At 42.4% G+C, this 24,766-nt stretch overlaps 1 protein-coding gene across 9 annotated transcripts; it reads right to left on the bottom strand.

Moving 5' to 3' along the window:
- Positions 1-881: 881 nt before the first annotated feature.
- On the bottom strand, positions 882-24,766 carry ZNF133 (zinc finger protein 133). Of its 9 annotated transcripts, none has more exons than XM_027623290.1 (6): positions 24,547-24,569; positions 23,183-23,255; positions 11,936-12,010; positions 4,980-5,106; positions 4,744-4,839; positions 882-2,803 (listed from the first exon to the last, which is right to left on the bottom strand). In XM_027623290.1, the coding sequence occupies exons 3-6, from the start codon at positions 11,966-11,968 to the stop codon at positions 1,056-1,058; spliced, it is 2,004 nt and encodes a 667-aa protein (XP_027479091.1). In that variant the 5' UTR covers positions 11,969-12,010; positions 23,183-23,255; positions 24,547-24,569; the 3' UTR covers positions 882-1,055. The 9 variants fall into 9 exon arrangements, with proteins under 9 accessions (XP_027479091.1, XP_027479088.1, XP_027479094.1 ...); XM_027623287.2 differs by lacking the exon at positions 24,547-24,569 and adding an exon at positions 24,232-24,468; XM_027623293.2 differs by lacking the exon at positions 11,936-12,010 and having other exon boundaries at positions 23,148-23,255; positions 24,547-24,668.

A 24,766-nucleotide genomic window follows, 5' to 3' on the forward strand; every position in this document is an offset into this window, starting at 1 on the left:
GACCGGAACACGGTGAAAGTATGGTTAGGAGTCTTTATGGCTGAGTATCTCTAACCTTGAGATTGGAGAATCGCTGAGGGTGTGCAGCTAAGGGAACTTGGACCAGTTCCTGGATGGCTAGCATGGGGCCTGGGCCTGAGACGGAGAGCTGAGGAGCATGACTGTGAGTTCTAAACCCTGGTATTCCAGGACTGATTTGGGAGAATGGCTTCAAGAGTCTTCTCTGTGTTAATGGAGGACTGAGGAGAGCATGTGGTTAAAGGTCATTATATTATTGGAGTGCCAGTGTGATAGTGTGGCTGGGGGGTGGCTGGAGATCCTCCATGTTCTTGGTGGTCTGATAGGAATGTGACTGGAGACCCCAGGCTCTGAGATGAAGAAACTGGCTGGTCACAGCTGAAAAACTCCAGGCCTGAGGGACTGGAGTGTTGGGGACAATGTACTGTTGGAGGGGCTCCATGGTGGGAGGACCAGGGACTAAATAAAGCCTGAGAAAAAGCATTTAAGGTGGGCTAGGGGAGGATTCAGCAAACTAGAGACATTTGAGAGCTAGGAGGAGGGAAGCGAGAAAGGGGGCTGTCACAGAAGTAAAGGGAAGTGGGTAGTTGCAGATCAAAGTGGGCCTGCTAGAGGAAGCCATGTTTTTTGGAAGACACCTGGAAGATTCCCTCCCCTCGCCTGAAATCCCTGAATACAGTTCCTCGATTTGCCCCCTCTACCAAGGACCAGACTTTCTAGTAAATATTCTAGTGACTCAGTTCCTGTTTTCCAAGGAATTGAATTCTTGTGGAAGAGTGGACTTAGGAGTTCAAGTTATCTGTACCCCTCCTTGTCCCCTATCTTTACAGATGGGTGAATGAGGTACATAGTCAAGGTTACGGATTTGTAAAGAAGCAATGTTTATTAGAACAAAAGGCCACAAAACATGAAGACTTAGTGTGGAGAAAGTGAACTAAGTCCAATGTCCTCTGACCACTCCTGGAATGCACTTCTCTACTCCATTTCATGAAAGTATAACAGTTCTGATGACTTAGTCCGCACCACTACCTTCACTCTCAAAGAGCGTGTAAGAGGTCAGGAGATTGTCCCACACAGGCCTCAGAGTCAGGCTGGAGTGGAGGTTTGTAGTGCACAGATTTCATCCTCCTGTGTCTGCTGAGGTGGGACTTCTGGCTGAAGCCTTGGCCGCACATCTTGCACACGTAAGGCTTCTCTCCCTGGTGTGTCATCTGATGTAAGAGGAGGTGTGACTTCTGGATAAAGTCTTGGCCACACTCTCTGCACACACATGGCTTCTCTTCTGAATGTACCCGCTTGTGTGTGATTAAAGCTGACTTGTTGCTAAAGCCTAGTCCACACTGTCTGCACGTGTAAGGCTTCTCCCTTGAGTGCTTCCTCTTGTGCCTGATGAGACCTGCCTGGTGACTGAAGCCTCGCCCACACTCCCTGCACACGTACGGCTTTTCCCCTGAGTGTGTCCTCTGGTGGGCAACGAGGTTCGACTTCTGGCTGAAGCCTCGCCCGCACTCCTCACACACCATGGGCTTTTCCCCTGAATGCGTCCTCTGGTGTCTGATGAGATTTGACTGCTGGCTGAAGCCTCGCCCACAATCCTTGCACACGATGGGCTTATCCCCTGAGTGTATGTTCTGGTGTCTGTTGAGGTGTGACTTCAGGCTAAAGCCGCGTCCACACACCCCGCACACATAAGGCTTCTCCCCGGTGTGTGTGCGCCTGTGTGAGATGAGAGTTGAATTCTGGCTAAAGCTGTGCCCACACACTCCACACACGTAAGGTTTCTCTTTGGAGTGTGTCCTCTGGTGGTTGACCAGGGTCGTCCTCTGCCTAAAGCAGCGCCCGCACTCCTTGCAGGCGTAAGGCTTCTCCCCGGAGTGTGTTCTCTGGTGTGAGATGAGGTTCGAGCGGTCACTGAAGCCTAGTCCGCAGTCACCGCATACGATGGTTTTCTCCTCTAAGTGTGTCCTCTGGTGTCTGACGACAGCAGACTTCTGGCTAAAGCCTTTCCCACACTCCCGGCACACGTAGGGCTTCTCCCCCGAGTGTGTTCTCCGGTGTATGATGAGGTTTGACTTCTGACTAAAGCCTCGCCCGCACTCACTGCACATATACGGCTTCTCGCCTGAGTGTGTCCTCTCGTGTATGATAAGTGTTGACTTCCGGTTAAATCCGCGGCCGCACTCCCTGCACACAATCGGTTTCTCCCCCGAGTGCGCCTTCTGGTGCCTGGCAAGGCTCTTCTTCAGACTGAAGCCCTTCTCACACACCCCACACACGTATGGCTTCTCCCCGGAGTGAATCCTCTGGTGACTGAGCAGGTTTGTCATCTTGCTGAAGCCCAGTCCACACTCTCTACAGTTGACCGTTCCAAATCCTAAGACTTCTATCCTCTTCAACAGTCTGTCTGCTTCCTCGGGGTTCCCTGCCGGGGTGGGGCTGGACTCTATTTCCACGCCTCTGAGGCCACTCCGGGAGCTGACCGGCTGCCTTTGGGGTGGCCTAGAGAATGCCCCCGAAGTCCTCTTCTTTGTCTTGCCAAACAAAGGCTTGGCGCCTTCTCTCTCTTGACCTTCTGCTTTATCCCTCCAGGGCTCTCGATCTGAGGCCTGTTGCTGCTGCTTCTGGTCCCCTGGGCACGGATCCCCGGGCTCGACAGGAGCCTCTGCACACAGGCATGTGAAGACCCAGGGGGGATGATTACACAGCATGTGCTGCACGTGGACTTTCTGACTGGAAAAATCCGAAGGGCAGAAAGGACAGAGGTGGAGTTCTGGCTTTGGTTCCACTGCAGAGGGAAAAGTTGGAGTCAGAACTGAGACGCTGTGGGGTAGCCCGAGCAATTCTGCCCAGTCTGCTGGGAGACCCGCTTCCCTGCTCTTCAAAATGCTTAAAACTGGAGAGCTACCCAGCCAAGACTTCCTTTAAATGATGTGCTCTTCCAGCCTCTTCCATTACAACCCAGAAAGCCCCCTCCCAAGCCTCTCCCATGTAGTCAGCTATAAAAATCATCCCAGGCAGTTTCAGCTCTTTTATATAGGGACACTAAGCAACAGTCCTCCCCGGCTCCCACAAATGTCCCGTCGCCACCACGCACATGACCGAAACCGTGTCCACGAGTATCTCCTCTGACTGAGTGAGATCTGACCAGAGGACCTGTAGGGAAATGTCAGGTCTTTCCCTATTTCCCCCTGAGAACAAAGGGACAGATGGAGAGAACACTCATTCAGAATGGAGAACCCCTAGTTGTAGGAAGCAGCATAAAAATGGTTAAAGAGATCGTGTGTGAGGTGCCTGGAGTTCCTCCACTCACTAATGAATATTTATTAGAGGATGACTTTGGGCCAGAATTTCTACAAGGCCATAGGTTTTCAGCAATGGATGACACAAACACAGTATAGTCCCCTACTCCCTTAAAGATGCTCCCTCCTGGGGTTCCTGACCAGTTTAATTCCTGTTAATTTCCATAATTAGTCTAAATAAAAATCTTCCCACAAATCAGCATAGAAGCAAAAATTTCTTCGTATAGTACCTCGTGTGTAGAAGATGCTGAGTGTATTGTTTTATCACAGCTGCTTCTAGTCTTCTGAAGGCAATAAACGACCAAATAATTTGAGAAACCAGGTAGTGATGGTACTGGACCAACCTGAACACAATTTTCTTGATCAATGAACTGAACTTTTATTTTTTTATTTTTTTAAAGATTTTATTTATCTGTCAGAGAGAAAGCACAGGCAGGGAGAGGAGCAGAGGGAGAGGGAGAAGCAGACTCCCTGCTGAGCAGAGGGCCTGACGCGGGGCTCAATCCCAGGACCCCGAGATCATGACCTGAGCTGAAGGCAGACGCTTAACCAACTGAGCCACCCAGGCGTCCCAATGAAATGAACTTTTAAAAATCAACTGTATACACATCTATATTCCAGTATTTGATACAGAATATTACTGTATTTGGAGATGGGGCCTTTAAAGAGGTAATTAAGTTAAACCTTAATTAAGCGGTAATTAAGGTTAAAGGGGTCACAAGGGTAGAGCCCTTATCTGATGTGAATAGCGTCCTTACAAGAGGGAGAAACAGCAAGGATGTGCACGTGCAGAGAAGCCATGTGAGGACATAAAGAGAAGGTGGCCATCTGCAAGCTTGCCCTCTTTCTGTAGCTTGCTGGGTTTTTTCTTACATTCTTGCTCAATCTTTTTAAAAAACAGTAACAGAAAGAAGTCCATGAGGGGTGCTGGGTGGCTCAGTGGGTTAAGTGTCTCCCTTTGTCTCAGGTCATGATCCCAGGGTCCTGGGATCGAGCCCTGCATCGGGCTCCCTGCTCAGCAGGGAGGCTCCTTCTCTCTCTGCCTGCTGATCCCCCTGCTTGTGTTCCCTCTCTCTCTCTCTCTCTCACTTGCTATCTCTCTCTCTCTCTCTCAAATAAATGAAATCTTTAAAAAGAAAAGCAAAAAAAAGAAGCCCATGCCTACGGAAGAGATCTGAGTGAGGGAAAGAGGGCAAACCCAGTGGGAGGAAGAAAGACTTCTAGTGGCAGAAGGAGATGAGAGACACCAGGAGAGCCCTGCCCTTAGGTGAGGATGAAGGTCTAGAAGGGAGGCCATGCCAGGCAACGCCAACCACAGCACGGGAGGTGAGAACAGCTGCTCTCTAGCACCAGGGCAATGCCTCCTGTCTCCCACGCCAAGCTGCCTGCAGCTCTGTTCTCCGTTTGCCTAGCACTCCCCACTCACCTGGACGGGCGGCTGGTGGGCATGTTCTCTCCTCTCTCCAGGTTTCCTTCCCTTGCTCCAGCTGGCTGATAAGTTTTGGCTTAGAAAATGGAATTCCTGCTCACAGGAAAAGAAAAAACAAGGTGGCTGTAGGTTAGGGGCACAAGGGCCAACTCAGAAAGCAAGATGGCTGCTTCAAGCACAGCCTAAAATGCCCCGCAGCAGGGACATGAGTCCTTAGAGATTCCAGGGCTTACCCAGTGAGACCAGGTTGCTGTAGTTCTCCAGCATCACCTCCCTGTACAGGGATCTCTGAGCGGGGCTCAGCAGCATCCACTCTTCCTGGCTGAAATCCACAGCCACATCTCTGAATGCCATGTGTGCCTGTAACAGAAAACACAGCTCTGCTCACTGAGGAGCCAGCCTTGCCCACGACTCAGGCTGAGGGGAAGGGAGGATGCTGCCCAGTGGGCGGCGGGTGAGCTACCAAGATTCTGTCTTGGGGGCACCTTGTGCTCAGTCAGTTAAGTCTCTGACTCGATTTCAGCTCAGGTCATGACCTCAAAGTCCTAAGATCAAGCCCTGTGTCCAGCTCCTCACTCAGCAGGGAGTCTGCTTGAGATTCTCTCTCCCTCTCCTTCTGCCCCTCCCCCTGCTCGTGCTTCCTCTCTCTCTCTCTCTCTCTCTCTCTCTCTCTGAAATAAATAAATAAATCTTAGGGACACCTGGGTGGCTCAGTCAGTTAAGTGTCCGACTCCTGATTTCAGTCATGAGATTGAGCCCCATGTCAGACTCTACTGGGCGTGGAGCCTGCTTGGGATTCTCTCTCCCTCTCTCTCTGTCCCTCCCCCCACTTGTGTGTGCCCATGCACACTCTCTCTCTCTCTCTCAAAATAAAATAAACAAATCTTTAAAAATAAATTTAAAAAAAATACTCTGCCTTTGATTGTGACCCTGATGCCATGTGTTCCAAGACCTTTAAACCTCTGTTGCTATCCAGCCAACAACACCTGTGAATCTACATTCAAGATCCTGGGTGGGCTGTGTGGAGAATATGTGCAAAAAAAAAGTCCCTAACTTTTAGGAACTTTAAATCTAGGCAGATAGAAGAGCAAATAATAAATAAAAAGTAAACAAAAGTAAAAATGTAACAGACTTTTAATTTTAAGAATTTAAAAAATTAAGTAATATTACCAATCACATTAGTATTGAAGCATCTGAATGACTAAAGTTCATACAATTCAATAATGGCACAGCCTAACTATAACTCAGTCCTTTCCGTAAATGCCATGGTCCCTTGGCCTCCTTGGGTCTGAGAGGCACAAGTGGGGCATAGTGAGGAGCATGGACTTGAACGTACTGCCTGGGTTTGGGGTCCACCTCTGTGGTCAATTGGTGAAATGTAGATAATAGTATATTAAATTTATGGCCCCACACTGTGGATGCTCAGGGTGGACCTTCTTGGCTACTCAACCTTCAAATTCATCTCTATATTCATTCTCACCCCCCTGCCCAGTTTTACTAATCTCCTTAACTCTATTTCAAAATGGTGAGCACAGTGAAATACGGACATCAGGAAAGAGTCCTGAAGAAGCCCCAGGGACTTCTCTTAGAGAATGGGCAGGAGTGAGGAGAAGAGGGAAGTGTTAGGTATTCCAGATGAAGCATGCAGGGAGCGGAGAAGACGACACTGTGAGCAAAGGAAGAGAGGAAGCCACCATGTGGACACGGAGGACAACCCGGGAGGAATAAAAGGTAGAATACAGAAGAGGTGGAATGTAGCAGCCTATAGATTTTTTAATTTTTATTGTAAAATATACCTAACAAATATTACACTATTTTTACCATTTTAGGTGTACATTTCAGTAGGATTAAGTACATTCACATAGTTGTACAACCATCGCGGCTATCCATCTCCAGGACTTGTTCATCATCCCATGCTGAAACTGTAACCATTAAATAATAACCCCTCCTCCTCCCAAACCCTTATAACTACCATTTTGGTTTCCATCTCTATGTATGTGGTTATTCTATGTACTGCAAGTTAATTGGACTTACACAATATCGGTCCTTTTGTGTCTGGCTAATTTCAAGGTTCATTCCTTTGGAAGCATGAACTCAGAATTTCCTCTCTTTTCAAGACTAAAAAATATTTGATTTTATGTATAGACCATTCATCCATTGATGGACATCTTGTTTGATTCACTTTTTAATGACTGTGAATAATACTACCTCACAAATTGGTGTACAGTGATCTGTTTGAGTCCCTGCTTTCAATTATCTGGGGGTATATACTCAGAAGTAGAATTACAAGAGCAAATGGGAATGTCACATTCATTTTTTTCAGGAATCACTGTGTTCCACAGCAACTGCATCATTTTACAACTCCACTAGTGATGCAGAGGGGTTCTAATTTCTCCACATCCTCACCAATACTTGTTGCTTTCTGTTTTATTTTTGTTGTTTTTATAACAGCCATCTGATGAGTGTAAAATGGTATCTCACTGTGGACTTAGACTGCATTTCCCTAATGATTAGTGATGATGATCATCTTTTCACATGCCTATTTGCCATTTATATAACTTATTTGCAAAATATCTATTCAAATTATTTTCTTTGCCCATTCTTGAATCAGGGTCTTTGTATTTTTGTTGGGTTACAGTTTTTTATATATTCTGAATGTTAATCACTTATCAGATCACTTATCAGATAAGTGATTTGGAAATATATTTGCACAGAGGTTATAAATTCTGATGAAGACCAATTTATCTATTTCTTCTTCTGTTGCCTGGGCTTTTGGTGTAATATCCAAGAACTCATCACTAAACCCAATTTCATGAAGCTTTCCCCTGTCTTTTTCCTAAGAGTTTTATAGTTTTAGTTCCTTCTGTTTAGGTTTTCAATCCATTTTGAGTTCATTTTTGTATATGGTGTGAGATTTGGGTCCAACTACATTCTTTTGCATGTAGGCATAGTTTCCTAGCACAATCTATTAAATAGACTGTCTTTTCCACATTGAATGGTCTTGGTACTCTTGTCCAAAATCATTTGACTATATACATGAGGGTTCATTTCTGGGCTCCGTGTTCTATTCCATTAGTCTGTATTTCTGTCTTTATCCCAGTACCAAACAGCTTGGATGACTGTAACTTTGTAGTAAATTTTGAAATCAAGAACTGTGAGCCCTTCATGTTTGTTCTTTCTCAAGATTGTTTTGGCTATTCAGAGTCCCTTGAGATTTCATATGAATTTTAAGGTGAAGTTTTCTATTTCTTTTTTTTTTTAAGATTAAGTTTTCTATTTCTGAAGAAAAGAAGAAAAAGCCATTGAGATTTTTGTAGAGATTACACTGAATCGACTTCAGTACTGTTGTCATCTCAGCAATATTAAAATTTCCATCCATGAACATGGTGTCTTTCCATTTCTTTAATTATTTCAGGAAGGTTTTGTATTTTTCAATGTACAAGTCTTTTGCCTTCTTAAGTTTTTTTTTAAGTATTTTATTCTTTTTGATGCTATTGGAAGTAGAATTGTTTTCTTAATTTCTTTTTCCAATTGTTCATTGTTAGGGTATAGAAATGCAGCTGGCTTTTGTGTGTTAATTTTGTATCTTGCTATTTTGTTGAATTTGTATATTAGTTCCAACAGGTTTTGTGTGTGTGTCTGGAATCTTTTCTACATATACACAGTCATGTCATCTGCTAATTTTACTTCTTCCTTTCTAATTTAGATACTTTTTTTTTTTTTTTTACTTTTCTTTCCTACTTACTCTGGCTAGAATTCCTAATACTGTGTTAAACAGAAGTGGCAGAAGTGGGTATATGTGTCATATCTGATCTTTTATCTTACAGGAAAATCTTTTAGTCTTCTACCATGGAGTATGTTAGCTGTGAGTTTTTCATATACATGAGCTATTCCTAGCTTGAGTATTTTTATCATAAAAGAGTGCTGGATTTTATCAATACTTTCTGCATCAGTTGAGATGACCGTGGGGTTTTTGCTCTTCATCTGTTAATGTGGTATATTTATTGATGTTTACACGTTGAACCATCCTAGCATTCTAGGACTAGACTTAGTCAGTGGGATTCTTTTAATATGCTGTATAATTCTATACAGTGTATAGAATTCTTTTACTACTGTAGAAAAGTGTATAATTCTTCTAATATGCTGAATTTGGTTTGCTAGTATTATGTTGAGAATTTTTGCACCAGTACTCATAAGAGATCTTGGCCTGTAATTTTCTTTACTGGTTTTGTATCAAGGTTTGTCTGATTTTGGTATCAAGGTGATGCTGACCTCACAGAATTAGCTAGGCAGTGTTCCTTCTTCATGTTGAGGGGGGAAATGTTTGAAAATTGGTGTTTTTCTTTAAATGCATGATAAAATTCACCAGTGAAGGCATCAGTCCAGGGCTGTTCTTTGTTGGGAGCTTTTGATTACTGATTTAATGTCCTTACTAGTCTATCAAGACTTTCTAATTCTTTTTTTTTTTTTTTTTCAAGACTTTCTGTTTCTTACTGATTCTGTCCTGGGGTTTTCTGTTTCTAAGAAGCTGTCCATTTCATCTAGGCCATCCAGTTTGTTGGGGTACAATAGTTTATAGCAGTCTCATATAACCCCCCTTATTTCTGTAGAATCAGCAGTAATGCCCCACTTCATTTCTGATTTTAGTAATCTGAGCTTTCTTGTTTTCTCAGTCAAGCTAGCTAAAGGTTTTGTCAATTTTGATAAACTTTTCAAAGAAATAATTTTTGGTTTTATTGATTTTTCTCTATTATTTTTCTATTCTCTATTTAACCCTGTTCTAATCTTGACTCTTTTCTTCCTCTGCTACCTTGGGTTTAGTTTGTTCTTTTTCTAGACTCTTAAGTTGTAAAATTATGTTGTTTCCTGGAGATCTTTTTCTTTCTTTTCTTTTTTTAGGAGAGGGAGGGAGGGAGAGGGGAAGAGAGAGAGAATATCTTAAGCAGGCTCCATACCCAGCACAGAGTCCGACGTGGGGCTTGATCTCACAACCCTGAGATCATGACCTGAGCTGAAATCAAGAGTTGGACACTTAACCAACTGAGCCACCCAGGTGCCCCTTCATATCCTTTTGTGTACATTCTGTATCTATTTTCATTAGAGTTATCACAGTGATTAAATTTAACATCCTAAAGTTATAACACCCTAATATGAATTGATATCAGCTTAACTTCAATAGCACAATTCTATATAGCTCTATCCTCACCTCTTGTCAGTTATTAAAGTCATAAGATTACTTTGTGCATTGTGTCCAAAAATATAGACTCATAATTGTGTTTTAAGGCATTAATCTCTTAAATCATTCAGAAAACAAAAAGTGTAGTAAACCAAAGTGACAATAACACTAGCTTATATAACTGCCAACTTATTTACCTGTAGAAATTTATTTCTTCCTATAGCAGCAAGTAACTGTCTACTATCATTTCATTGCACCCTCAAAGACTCCCATGAGTATTTCTTGCAAGGCAAGTCTGGTGGCTGCAAACTATATGACTTTTTCTTTTTCTGGGAATGTCTTGATTTCTCCCTTACTTTTGAAGGACAATTTTTGCTGGATATAGAATTCCTGGTTGACAATTTTTTCTTTCAGCATGGAATATATCAACCCACTGTCTTCTGGCTTCCAGAAGATTCTGGCTTATAGATTTTAGAGGACCCTTTGTATGTGACAAGTAGCTTCTCTCTTGCTGTTTTCAAGATTCTATGTTGCTTTTGGCTTTCAAGTGTTTGGTTACACTGTATTGTGGTGTGGGTCTCTTTGACACTTTATCCTACTTGGAGTTTGTTGAGCTTCTTATTTGCTTTTTATGTCTTCTGTCTCTTTATTTCTATTTCCAGTTTGTCCTAAAATAATTTTCTTGATTTTGTTCATGTCTTCCTTTAGCTAAGAGAATCTTAAGACAACTGTTTTAAAGTCTTTGTCCAGTAAGTCCCACCATCTGGCCTTTATCAGGGATAGTTTTTAATGATTTATTTTTTTCCTCTGAATGGACTATATTGTCATGTTTCTTTGCCTCCTGATTTTCTGTGGAAAATTGGATATCTGAATATTATAATATAACAACTCTAGAACTCAGACTCCCTAGTATCTACTGGGTTTTAAAATTATTGTAGGCTGTCTATGCTGCGATTCAGCCTATGGTGTAAACTTAGGGTTTTCTTGGGTCTCTTTCTTTTTTTTTTTAAAGATTTTATTTATTTATTTGAGAGAGAGAATGAGAGACAGAGAAAGTACATGAGAGGGGGGAAGGTCAGAGGGAGAAGCAGACTCCCTGCCGAGCAGGGAGCCCGATGCGGGACTCGATCCCAGGACTCCAGGATCATGACCTGAGCCGAAGGCAGTCGTTCAACCAACTGAGCCACCCAGGCGCCCTTCTTGGGTCTTTCTTATGCTTTTCTGATCCTGTGCCTTTCTGTGGGCATGCATGGTAACTTTCTAAATCAAAAGGATGTATAGGGATACATGCAGTTGTTTTGGATGTTCCATCCTGAAATGTCTGACAAAAAAGGTGAAAAGGGAAAAAATAAAGAGGAAGAAATTTCCCAGGATCTGGTTCTTTAAATCTCCTACTTCAGCCAGTGGGGGTTGTAACAATGTAATGCCCACTTCTGTAATGAGAAGCAGCAATCAGGAATCAGAATACAGATCCTCAGTATTTGGAGGACAAGGTCCTTACTGCCCACCCTGGCCTCCGCAAGCTGTGTGCAAACTGCTTCAGGAACACATGCATGGCTTTCTGCCATGGGGGAGGGGGATGTGTGATGGGTACTGCACTAAGAGTGGAAACTGACCATTCCAAACCTTCCCTTGGAAGCTGCAAGCATTCAACTAGACTCCAGAGTTCCAAAATAGTTACATCAGACAGATTTTGCCAATAAAATTGTTGCCTACGTGGGGAGACAGATTCCTGGTGCTTCCTACTTCATTATTTTCCCTGATATCACTCTCAGCTTATAAAAGTTTTAAAGCTGAACAAAGGAATGTAGACTCTCTCCTGTCCTGTAGAACTGTGCGTTGTTCAGGGTTAGCCACTTGGTGAGTGACTTAAATCATAGATGGAACAGGCTTCAGGTAAAGTAAATCACTCCAAGACTAATGCTAGACTCTGCCAGGTACCAACAAGGCAGCCAGAATAAGAAAATGAGTCTATCCTGACACAGCCAGTGTGGAAATACAGAAAACACTCACCATTACCCTGGCTTTCCGGCACCCTGTGGCCATTTTCCCTGGTATCCCTAAAGAAGGATATCTCAGAAGGCAGATCTGGGTAAGGAAAACAGAAATGAAAGGGTGTCAGGTAGAAATGCTCTCCCCATGAGTGAGGCAGGACCTGCCTCAGTTGGGGGACAGGTGGCATGATGTTACCAGGCTGATTCTCAACTAGGGCCCTGGAAAAAGGTCCAGAAAGCCAGGCCTTCAACAGGTTCAGTTCCAAACTCTCCTGATAACAAGTTAAATGTAAAAGGACATTTTTGAGGCCATTTACTTGGAAGTACATAATGTTAAGTGCAGGATTACGAATTTGAGGGGTTGTGAAAATGGTATTCTGGTTGATTTTCAAAGATACATATTGAAGTATTTATGGATGGAAATGATTAAAAACATTTCAGAAAAAATGAGACAAAAACATGAAAGAAGACTGCAACATGGTGATGACTGTTAAAGTTGGGGCTTTGTTATACTATTCTTGCTCCTTTTGAACATGTCTGGAATTCTTCCATTAATAAAAATTATTTTAAAATTCTTAGCCAGCAAAAAAACTTATGCAATATGGCAAAATGTTAAGAAGCGTTAAATCAAGATGATGTATGTAAGGATGGTCATTATACTGTTGTCTCTTTTATGTTTGAGAATTTTCATTAAAAAAGTAAAAAGTATACAGTTTTTTCATTGGATAGCCAGGACAGATAAAACAGTGTGTTGAGAACAAAACCAGTGGAATCCAAAGCAATAACCAAGGACAGAAACTGGCAAGAATTAATGATCAATTTTAAATAATAAACTATGAAACTCAGGTCAAATAAATAAATATTATGACTTGGACGAAGTGGTTAGGGAAAAAATGAAATAAAATGGCAAATCATTTATAAGGGAAGTCAAAAGACATTTTTCAAGAAATTTACTTTTGTGGTTTAATTTCATTTGATGTAATTATACATGTGATTAACATCTCTGTTAGTGTTAGAAAGAATCCAGAGTAGTCTGAAGATTATAAAAGAAAAAGTTTAGTTCTCTTTCTGGCCTTTGCCCCAGGCCCACATCTGGGTAACTGCTGTTAACTATTTCATTAGTGCTCTTTATCATTTTGTCTCGTCATTTTCATTTGTATTTGGGTACATGTGTAAACATGTAAAGTAACAATGTTACTTTCCCATAAATAAAAACCATCTGTATTCTGACTTATTTGCATTTAATATCTTGGGTCTATGTGTACACCAGTACTCACAGACCTAACTCCATTGTTTTTATTTAAAAAGAATTTCTTTTAAAACTCCATTCTTTTTAATAATTGTTATACTTTGTCCAACAGCAGACCACATTTTCTTTTTTTTTTTTTTTAAGATTTTGTTTATTTGCCAGAAACAGAGAGAGGGAGAGTACAAGCAGGGGGAGTGGCAGGATGTGGGACTCGATCCCAGGACCCTGAGATCATGACCTGAGCCAAAGGCAGACGTTTAACCATCTGAGCCACCCAGGCGCCCCCAGACCACATTTTCTTTAACAAAGTATTCTTCTGTCATTGGACAGGCTGTCGTATTTATCACCAAAATGTTATAAGCAATACCTTTTTGCAAACATGTCAGTCTTTCTGTATGAGTGCTAACAGAGTGGAATTACTGGGCTTAATTTTGAACATGTGCTTACGCTGCCAAATTGCCCTCCAAAGGCTGACCAACTCACAATGCCAACGACCACATATTAAGTATGTGCCCCTTTCCACACTTTTGGTTAATACTTGATTCATCCAAGGGATTCTTCAAGTAAGAAGCCTATAGGAAACGAGTTTTACACATGCAAGAGCTTGGGGAATTCTATAGCCTTGAGCTCTTTGTGAAGAATCTACTGGAAGATGGATATTAAACACAGTAAGACCGGAAAGGGAAACTAGGTAAAGAACTGATGGTGAGCATCTAATATACAGAATTGTAGATCTAGCACAACACAGTGGGTGGGTAAGAGAGCAGGGAAGAAAAATATATACTAATGGTGTATGGCATGTGTTCTGATAAAGTAGAAATGCCACTAAAATGGGAGAAGAGACAAGGGAAGGGGAAAGTAGAAAAGGTTTACTGAATGCTGCATTAGGTGAGAGTTGGAGGGAAAACACAAATGAAGTCACAGAATTTCTAAAAATAATAATGAAAACACTGTGGATGTGTGGGATTCATTTAAAACAGTGAGATGAGGGAAATGTACAGTTTTAGATATATTAATAAAGATAAGAACAGAAATTAATGAACAGAAAAAAGTGTAATAAGTGAAATCCTAATTTCTTAAAAATTTAGTGAAATAAACACAGCTATCTTAAGAAAAGAGAAAACATAAATATTGAAAATAAGAAACCACAAAGGGAAAATGCCAGTTTTTTGAACTGTCAATGTATTGGGTTTAAAACAACAACAAAAAAAACCCAACAAATTGTTTTCACCTGCTTTCTATTCCAGAAAGTAGGAAAAAAACAAAAACTGAGAAAAAGAGAAGAAAATGTTTTTTAAAAGAACAAGAAAGAGTAAATTAAAAACCAGTAGCATTAGATTGTGATACTGAGAACAGCTTGCATCAAACTAACCCTTTTACTAATAACTATACACCCTAACCAAAACATAAAAAAAAAAAAAATCGAAGATACCGCAACCAAAAGCAGTGTGAAACCGGAGGGGGTACAACCCTTGAAAGAAGGGATGCATACTGGTGAGACCTGTATTTAACTCGTTTTTCACCTGAGGGCACTCCCCAGTTCAAGCGGCACAGGAGGAATAGATCAATAGTCTGTGGCTTCCAGACTTTCTGGAAACAGCCTGCCAAAATCCTAGAAAAGTGGGAGCAACTAGGGATGGAGCCTCAAATCTACACACAACACCTCCTAAAGTTGGTTGAATACTTTGGCTGAATGCAGAAGGCAAGAAACAAAGAGCTCAAGTGGCTAACAATGGATGGAAGGTGAATGGAGCTGTGCAGGTTTCTGCTACTGTTCACAGGTGAGACTGAGTTTAGAGCTTGAATCCAATTAAGTCAAAGATTGCTAAATACCTTAGATAAGCTTCTACTGAAACACAGGTCATTTACACAAAACGTACATCCTTTCAGCATACCTGGACAGAGGATATTCTAACTTCAAATTACCTGTGAATAAATTACCTATAAAAAAAAGCAAAAAATAAAAAAAAATTTAAAAAGCATAAAACACGAAACCAGTGCGCTATCTCGTTTACTTCCAACATTAAGCCATCAGAGAGTAGAAGAGCAGCTCAGGGGGGAAAACTACATGAAAGAGAGAAGAGAGACATTAACAGCAGATTTAAAGTTGATAGAAGTGGCGCCTGGGTGGCTCAGTCGTTAAGCGGCTGCCTTCGGCTAAGGTCATGATCCCAGGTCCTGGGATCGAGCCCCGCATCAAGCCCCGCATCGGGCTTCCTGCTCCGCGGGAAGCCTGCTTCTCTCTCTCCCACTCCCTCTGCTTGTGTTCCCTCTCTCTGTGTGTCTCTCTCAGTCAAATAAATAAAATCTTAAAAAAAAATAAAAAATAAAGTTGATAGAAAACAACCATCAGAAAAGAAACATTACCATGCATGAGAAAATGCTGAAAATGTGTACTGATAGGTCAGAATACTTACTACAGGGACGGGACTTAAAAGCTTAGGCAGAATGAGCACAGGATGTCTTGGAAAGGGGAAGCTCCAAGGGAAAAGGGGATTACAAGCAAGGAAAAGGCAACTCTTGGAAACTCCAAGGTAAAGGGGAAAAATAAGCAAGGGGGAAATACAGGGTCCTGCAAAAGAGAAGAGAATTAAAAAAAGAACACACAATCTCTCCTCCTGCTGCAATCCAGCAAAGGAATCATACTAGTTACACTAACAGAAGAGTTTCCCGTCAAAAACACAAGAATCTGACAGTTGTTTACAGAAATGCAGATGTGCAGTCCTCCTCTATTCCAGAGTTCAGCTAAAAAAAATTCTACAAAAAAAAAAAAGGAAAGAAAGAAAAGGAAAGGAAAGAAAAAAATAGTAATAGAGAAAAAGAATAACAAAACACTACAAGCTGAATTCAATATCCTCAAACATTTGGGCATATGAGAAATCATCTTGAATCAAAAATTCAAATTTGTAACTATGTTGAGGAAATAGTCTTAAACTTATTGTGATAATCATTTCCCAACATATACATGTATCAAATCATTATGTTGCACACCTTAAACTAATACAATGTTGCATATCAATTATATTTCAGTAAATCTGGAAACAAACTCAAAAGCTAAGAACAGAAATGGACAAAAAAATAAACAAAATGAGTGTTGACTGAAGTTCAGAAAGAAATGAAACTAAATTACAAGACAGCAAAGAATAGATTGAAATGAAAACAGGATGGGCGTTGAAGTGTAGCAGGAAAACCACTTGAGAGAATAAAAATGAAACAAAGGATGGGCTAGAGAGAAAGTGGTTGAAATGGAAATCAGACAATAAAGGGAATATCACCCATATAATTGTAGTTCCTGAAGAAAACAAACAAACAAAAAGGAAACAATATTTAAAACTACAGTCCAAGAAAACTTCAAGAATAGATGACCTGAGTCTAAATATGAAAGGACCTACAGAGTACCAGGGAAGTTTACTCACAACTACCCACTTCAAGATATCTACTAGAAAAGCTATCAGGCCTTTAAGAACAAGAATCCTAAAGGATCTTAGGCAAAAAATATATCAGACTTTCATCAAAATTATCAAAATCATCATTCAACCCATCTTGTACTGTTCAGAATATAAAATGGTGCAGCCACAATGGAGAACAATATAGTGTTTGCTCAAAAAATTAAAAATAGAATTATCATAAAATCTACCAATCCCACTTCTGGGGATATCCCAAAAGAACTGAAAGCAGGGACTGGAACTGATATATTTTTTTTTAAAGATTTTATTTATTTATTTGACAGAGAGAGACAGCGAGAGAGGGAACACAAGCAGGGGGAGCAGGAGAGGGAGAAGCAGGCTTCCCGCATAGCAGGAAGCCCGATGTGGGGCTCGATCCTAGGACCCTGAGATCATGACCTGAGCCGAAGGCAGACGCTTAACAACTGAGCCACCCAGGCGCCCCTGGAACTGATATTTGTACACTTATGTTTATAGCAGTATTCATAATAGCTAAAACATGGAAACAACCCAATGTCCATTAACAGATGAATGGATAAACAAAATCACACACACACACACACACACACACAGACACACACACACAGATAAAAAAGGGAAATCCTGACACATGGTACAACATAGTTTAACCTTGAAGACATCAGACTAAGTGAAATAAATCAGACACAAAAAGACACATATTGTATGATTTGACATACATGAGGTAATTAGAGTAATTAAATTCACATGGACAGAAGTAGAAGGATGGTTGAGAGGGGCTCAGGGGAAGGGAAAATAGGGAGTTATTACTTAATGGGTACAGAGTTTCAGTTTGGGAAGATGTAAAAAGTTCTGGAGATGGAGAGTGGGGTGGTTGTACAATAATGTGAATATACTTAATGCTGCTGAACTATACATTTAAAATGGTTAAAATGGTAAATTTTGTGTTATATATATTTTACCACATTAAAAAAAATGTATGAAAAAAAAAAAAAGTCATCCAAAGCAGTGGAGCTACATTTACCAGAAACTTAAGGAAAGACATTATGAGCCAAAGATTTCATATTCATCCAAGGGATTCTTCAAGTAAGAAGCCTATAGGAAACCATTTTACACATGCAAGAGCTTGGGGAATTCCGTAGGCATAAGCTCTTTGTGAGAAGCTCTTTGTTTTGTTTTGTTTTTTAAAGATTTTATTTATTTACTTGACAGAGCGGAAGAGCACAAGCAGGGGGAGCAGCAGAGGGAGAGGAAGAAGCAGGCCCCCTTCCAAGCAGGGAGCCTGATGCGGGACTCGATCCCAGGACCCTGGGATCATGACCTGAGCCGAAGGCAGATGCTTAACCATCTGAGCCACCCAGGCGCCCCGAGAAGCTCTTTGTGAGGAATCTATGGAAGATGAATATTAAACATGATAAAACAGGAAAGGGAAACCAGGTAAAGAACTGATGGTGAGCATTTAATATATATAACTGTAGATCTAGCACAACATAGTGGGTAAGAGAGCAGGGAAGAAAAATATATACTAATGGTATATGACATGTGTTCTGATAAAGTAGAAATGCCACTAAAATGGGAGAAGAGACAAGGGAAGGGGAAAGTAGAAAAGGTTTACTGAATGTTGCATTAGGTGGGAGTTGGAGGGAAAACACAAATGAAGTCACAGAATTTCTAAAAATAATAATGAAAACCCTGTGGATGTGTGGGATTCATTTAAAACAGTGAGCAAGGGAAATGTACAGCTTTAGATATTTTAATAAAGATAAGAATGGAAAAAAATGAACATAAAAAAGTGTAATAAGTGAAATCTTAATTTTTTTTAAGCTTTTATTTATTTATTTGACACAGAGAGAACCAGAGAGAGAGAGACAGAGACAGAGAGCAAGTACAGGCAGGGGGAACGGCAGGCAGGGGAGAAGCAGGCTCCCTGCTGAGCAAGGACCCTGGGCTCATGACCTGAGCAGAAGGCAGCCGCTTAACCAACTGAGCCACCCAGGCGCCCCGAAATCTTAATTTCTATAAAAAAATTAGTGAAACATGGCTAACTTAAGAAAAGAGAAAGCAGGGGCGCCCGGCTGGCTCAGTCGTTAAGCGTCTGCCTTCGGCTCAGGTCATGATCCCAGGGTCCTGGGATGGAGCCCCGGCATCGGGCTCCCTGCTCCACGGGAAGCCTGCTTCTCCCTCTCCCACTCCCCCCGCTTGTGTTCCCTCTCTCGCTGTGTCTCTCTCTGTCAAATAAATAAAATCTTAAAAAAAAAAAAGAGAAAGCATAAATATTGAAAGTAAGAAATAAGATAGGGGAAATAACTACTGACTCACCAAAACACATTTTTAAAAAGTCATATGAGTATTTTTCAGACCTTTATAAAAAAAATTTGTATACCTAGATGAAATACATAACTTCTAAGGAAATGTAACTGACGCCAGATGGTCACAAGGGAATTTCACCAACCTTTCAAACCAGATAGTACCAATGCTCAAAACACTGTCCCAGAGCACTGAAAAATGAAGGGAACTTCCTTATTCTTTTTATAAAGCAACTCTAATGTTGACACCTAAACTTGATGGTAGTTCAAAAAACTGAAAATTAAAGATCATTATCACTTATGAATATTGAAGCAAAATTCTAGAAATATCAGCTAAGAGACTCCACCATGACAATAAGAAAATATTTCACCAAGACAAAGTGGGATTCCCAGAAATTCAAGATTGGTGCAGTATTAGGAAATCCATTACTATAATATACCATATTAATCAACAGATCTAAGGGAAAAACCAAGTGTTTTTATGCATGCTGAAATATTCTTTAACAAAACTCAACACCCATTCCTTACTTAAAAAAAAAAAACTCAAGAACATAAGATTGATGGATTTTTAGAACTTTTTATTTTGAACTAATTTTAGTCTTATAGAGAAGTTGCAAAAATATCAATTCTCATATAACCTTCACCCAGCTTTCTCTAATGTTAACATCTTAGAAAACCATAGTACAATGATCAAAACCAGGAAATTGGTATTGACTAAATCATAGTCCTTAATCAAATTTGTCAGTTTTTCCACTAGTGTCCTTTTTCTGGTCCAGGATTCAGACGAAGTTCCCATGTTGTATTTAGTTGCCAGGTATGTTTAATTTCCTCCAATCTGTGACAGTTCCTGTCTTTTCTTGTCTTTCGTGAACTTGACACTTTTGAAGAATATCCCTCAATTTTGTGTTTGTCAGATGTTTTTTTCACGATCAGAAGGAGGTTAGTTCATTTTTGGCTAGATTATCTCAGAAGTGATGTCATGTCCTTTTCAGTGCACTGCATCAAGGAGTTGATGATACTGATATGTCTATTACTGATGATATTAACCTTGATCTTGATCACTTGGTTAAGGCGATGTCTGCTGGGGTTTTATAATAAATATCTTGGGAGAGATACTTTGAGATTATACAAATACCCTGTTTCTCTTCAAATGTCCACTCACTAATGTTAGCATGCATTTGTGGGATGTGTCCACGGTAGTTATTACTGTGGTATTTACCAAATGATGAGGGTCTATTTCCCTTTTTAATTTTAAATTCATTAATTATTCTGTAAGCAAGAGCTGTCCCTTCTCCCCCATTTTTTAAATTTATTCAATTCTTTATATCAGTATGGATTCATATCTTATCCCATGGGTTATAACAGAATATCATCACTATTTGGCTGCTCAAATCATTCCAGCTTCAAACACTGGGAGCTCCTTTGGGTTGGCCTTGTTCCTGCTTTACCCAGTAAACGCGGCCCAAGTGACACTGTGCCAGTTACAGGTTTATGTCTTAAGGCTAGAGAGCTTATGTTCTACGGAGGCCCAAATACCATGTAAGAGGTTCAACTCCTCTGCCGGACAGACCATGCAGAGACAGAGGCCCTGACACTACATGGGCAGAGTGAGGCCCAGCTGTCCCAGCTGACCCCAGCCTTCTAGCCAACCCAGAAAGGGCCCAATATATGAAGGAACCATCTCTGATGTTTCAACCCAAACAAGTCCCCAAGGGACTGTGGCCACAGCCAGGTCTGTAACTCACACAGAGCAGAAGAACCACAAAGCTGATCCCAGTAAACCCAAAGAATTGTGAGAAATTATAACATGCTGATTCTTCTGAGCCACTAAGTTTTGGGGTGGTTTGTTGTGCAGCAATCAATAATCAGAACACTTCCAGACATGCCATGCCTTCTCCCTCCTCAACTTTCTTAATGACAGAAGCACCTTCCCTCTCGCCCATGTGCCTTACTCAGACACCAGGACTACTTCCCCACTTGCCATAGAAAGCCCATTACCAAGGCTGACTGATTCTACCTCTGAAAACTCTCTCAATTTCTCCCCACTCCCATACCTGCTGGGGAAGGAGGACGATGGCCATAGTCCCTCCTGGTAGGGTTTGCAGACCCTCTCCCAGCATTCCAGTCAGCCTCATCCCTTCCTCCCAGAATCAGCTCTACGTACATACAGTTGGATCATTCACTCATTCAGTAAAATATTTATTAAGTTTTTACTGTATGATAGGCACTATTTTAGACACTGGGGATATAAAAGTGAACAAAGAAAAAAAACACCTGCCCTCACTGACACAAAAGTCCAGAGGAGGAAGATGGGCATTCTAAATTAATGAGTAAAACACACAGTACATCAGGAAGTGATGCGTGAGATGAAGACCAATATAGCAGGGAAGGAGAAAAGTAACAGAAGCAGGGTGGGGTTTTGGAATTTTATTTATTTATTTATTTATTTATTTATTTATTTATTTATTTATTTATTTAATGGGGTGGGGCTTGGAATTTTAAATAGTGGTTAGGCATGGCCCCTCTGAAAAGGTGACAGAGTAAACATCTAAAGCGTGTGAAGGAGTGAGCCAAGTGGGTAGGTCTGAAAAGAGCCAGTTCACTGGGGCTGGTATGCTGAGCAACGCAGGCAAGAGCCAGTGCATGGTCAAGGTACAGAGTTCACTGTGGCTGGTGTGCTGTGCTTGAGACTGAGTAGGAGAGAGAAAGTTCAAGTGTAAACATGGGGGGAGATCATACCCCACTTTGTAGGATACTGATTCTGACTTTGACTGAGATAAGAAGCCACTAGAAGGTTTTGAGCAAATGCATGACATGATTTGATTGACATTTGAAAAGATCCCTCTGGTTGCTGTACTTACTAATATACTTTAGGGGGGATGAGGGAAGATGCAAAGAGATCATTCAAGAGATATGATTATCCAGGTGAGCCAGGTGAAATAGTGGTGGTTTGGGCCACGGTGGAAGCAGCAGAGGTTGGAGATTGTGTGTGTAAGTCCAGATTTGCTTAGTAGGGATGGAGTATAAAAAGGCCAAGGTTTTGACACTGAGCAATCTGAAGGAAGATGTCATGTCTCTGCTCCCTATTAGAGCTAAAGTCCCTGAAAGAGTGGTCTATATTCTCTTGGGGTAGAGCATGTTTGGGGAGGTGATCAGAGTTTGTTGTTGGACACATTAGGTTTGAGATGCTGAAGACATATCCAAGAGAAAATCTGAAGTAGACAGCAGGAGACTGGAATCTGAGCTGAAAGGCACAGGCCTAGGCTGAACCTCAGAGAGATGGCATTGAAGGCTTGAGAGGAGATGGGGCCACCATGGAGACAGTGTGGCTGGAGAAGATGAAAAGTCCAAGAACAGTGGGGGTTTGGGAGAAGAAAAGCTGGGAAGAGGGACAGGAGGAGCGGCCTATGAGGTAAAAGGAAAACCTGGAAACCAGGAGCCACCATGTGAAAGGATATTTTAAGAAGGAAGTACGATGCAACAATGTAAAATGTCGCTGAGAACTGACTGTGGCCATTAGCCACGAGATGCACAACCTCCATGAGAATGTTTTTCAGTGGGTAGAGCTGACTAGGCCTCATTGGAATATGTAAGAGATGAAGGAAGGATAGACATGAAGGTAGCAGCAGGGACAATTCTTTCAAGTTTAGCTCTAACAGAAAGGAAAGACATACAGCCATAGCTGGAGGGGGCAATCATGTCACTGCTCTAGGCTCCCCCCTGCCCTCAGATCAAGGCCACACTCACTAACCTGTCATTTAGGGCTCATTCCAACAATAACCAACCCACGCCTTTCCAATAACACCCCCCACCCCGCCCGGCCAGCGTGAACGTCCCTTCCAGCCAGCGAGGATGACAACGCGAGTCTTCAAACTACATCACCCGCTTAGCCTAACCAGGTGCCAGTGACTCAAGAGGAAAAGGATGAGGTACCCAATCCAGAGGGACAGCTGGACAGTCACAATGCAGCCTGAGAGCCCAAGAGTCCTGACAGTGTCGCATGTTCTGCTGCTGACAAGGACACACTGGAAGTATTCCCTGGGGGAAATCCAGGAATGCTTTCCAGTGGGATTGCATCTGAGCTCAATCAACAGAGTTTATACTGAAGCAGAGAGGCATGGAGAAATCAAAGGGGTCACGAATGAGGACACAAGGTCTGAAGAATAGTCCCTGTGAAAACTGTCACCTTGTTTTCCTGCAAATGGGACACTGTAGGGCACAAGATGTCAAAGTCGAGCAAAGGAAACCCACCGAGGTCCGGCATGCAAATGGGAAGGGGTCCCCACCTGAAGCTGGACTGTCAGGAACCCGGGAGTCCTCTCTTTGCCCACCAGGCAGTCCTCTCTGGGCAGGCAGGGGCTGCAGGGGGCAGATCAAGAACAAAAAAGGTTCAGAAGAGTAACTGGAAACCTTCGGCTCCAGTAGGGTAGGGCCTCCTCCTCCTCAAAGGAATGGGCCTATCCCTGAAGAAAAGACTGTGGGCAGCTTGCTGGGAACACAGCCTGCCCTGACATGCTGCTGACACTGAATATGAGCTGAGCTGATCCTCCCTCACCTTTGTTCTTAATAGTACTTATTGGGCACTGAGTATATACCAGTGACTGTTCCAGGTACTGTAGGAGTTTCATCGATTCTCCTCACCCAGTGAAGTACTATTTCTTATCTTCATTTTACAGATGAGAAAATTGAGACACAGAGAGGTCAGTCTCTTGCCCAAGATGGCACAGCTATGAAATGACTGAGCCTGGATGAGATCTGGTTGTAGAGGCCATATTCTTAACCAGTAAGGGCAGTGATTGCTAATCTCTGTGGGTTGTAAGGATTCTCAGTGTGTGCATTATGAGAAGAATCAAAATTGGTCATAAGGTGATAAGCACTGAATTTGAGTAATGGGTCTATGGAGTTCTATCTACTTCTGACTGTTTGAAATTTCTCCATCATAAAAAGTTAAAATGGACCTTCAAATTCCAAAGGCTGTTCACACCAGCTATGTGGGAATCTGTGATTCCTGTGGTCAGTGAGGATCCTTGGGACCTTTGAAAAACTTGCCTAGTGCACCCTAACCCGACCTCTTCCTCCAAGGCCGGAACCCTGGGGTGACCAGCCAAATTTGAGAGCCTAGGATCGCGCCAAAATGGCCACTCCACACCCAGTGCAACTCGGGCACGTCTGGCCAAGCCAGCCTGCCTGTCGCCTCGCCTCGGCAAAAGTGAGGGGTAGCTGGACCCAAAAAAAGGACGATCAACATCCTCCCACCGAAACTCCGGACACATGTCCCCAGGGACGGCTTTCACGCCACCACCTAGGAAATATCAGCCCCGCAAAGGCTACTTACTGAACTCCCCGCAAACCCGGAGAGTTGTGACATGAGCGACCCCCTCTCTCAACATCGCGGATTTCGGCCAAGGCCGAACCTGTCCCCAACCGCAGGAACCTTTGGACGAAAGGCCCAAGCCCAGCACCCACCACCACTGGGCTTTGCGGCTGAGCTTCACCCACGTTCCTCGGAGATGCGCGCCCACACCCCCCAAAATAAGACATCCGGGAGAGCACGGCCTGAGCCACGACAGCGTGTCCCCACCACTACCTCCTCTCCCCGCCATCTGCACCGTCCCCAGCCTCAGCCCATAGACCAGCCTTTAAGACCTACCTTGCTGCACCAGGAAGGGCACAGTTGCTGCAAGGGTCCCGCGGGAGCCTCACTCACCAGCGCCACCAAAGAACAAGGGGTCACTCCAGCCACCAGCTGGAGACCTACTTCTGTAGGGCGCCGGGACTACACTATCCAGCATCCTCGGCGTGGCGCCGGGGCCACACCTCCCAGGATGCTCCGCGCAACCAGAAGCGCACTGACAGCCCACAGCTCCCAT

Source organism: Zalophus californianus, chromosome 8 (assembly GCF_009762305.2).
Source record: "Zalophus californianus isolate mZalCal1 chromosome 8, mZalCal1.pri.v2, whole genome shotgun sequence".
Classification (NCBI taxonomy): domain Eukaryota; kingdom Metazoa; phylum Chordata; class Mammalia; order Carnivora; family Otariidae; genus Zalophus; species Zalophus californianus.

Bases quoted from the DNA above. Each gene is read 5' to 3' on its own strand.
- ZNF133 (XM_027623287.2), bottom strand. From the start codon at position 24,437: ATGTCTTATTTTGGGGGGTGTGGGCGCGCATCTCCGAGGAACGTGGGT. The intron at 23,256-24,231 runs GTAAGTAGCCTT...TGCCCCCTGCAG, and splicing joins CCGGGTTTGCGGGGAGTTCA to CCCCTGCCTGCCCAGAGAGG. The intron at 5,107-11,935 runs GTGAGTGTTTTC...TTTCTGTTACAG, and splicing joins GCCGGAAAGCCAGGGTAATG to GCACACATGGCATTCAGAGA.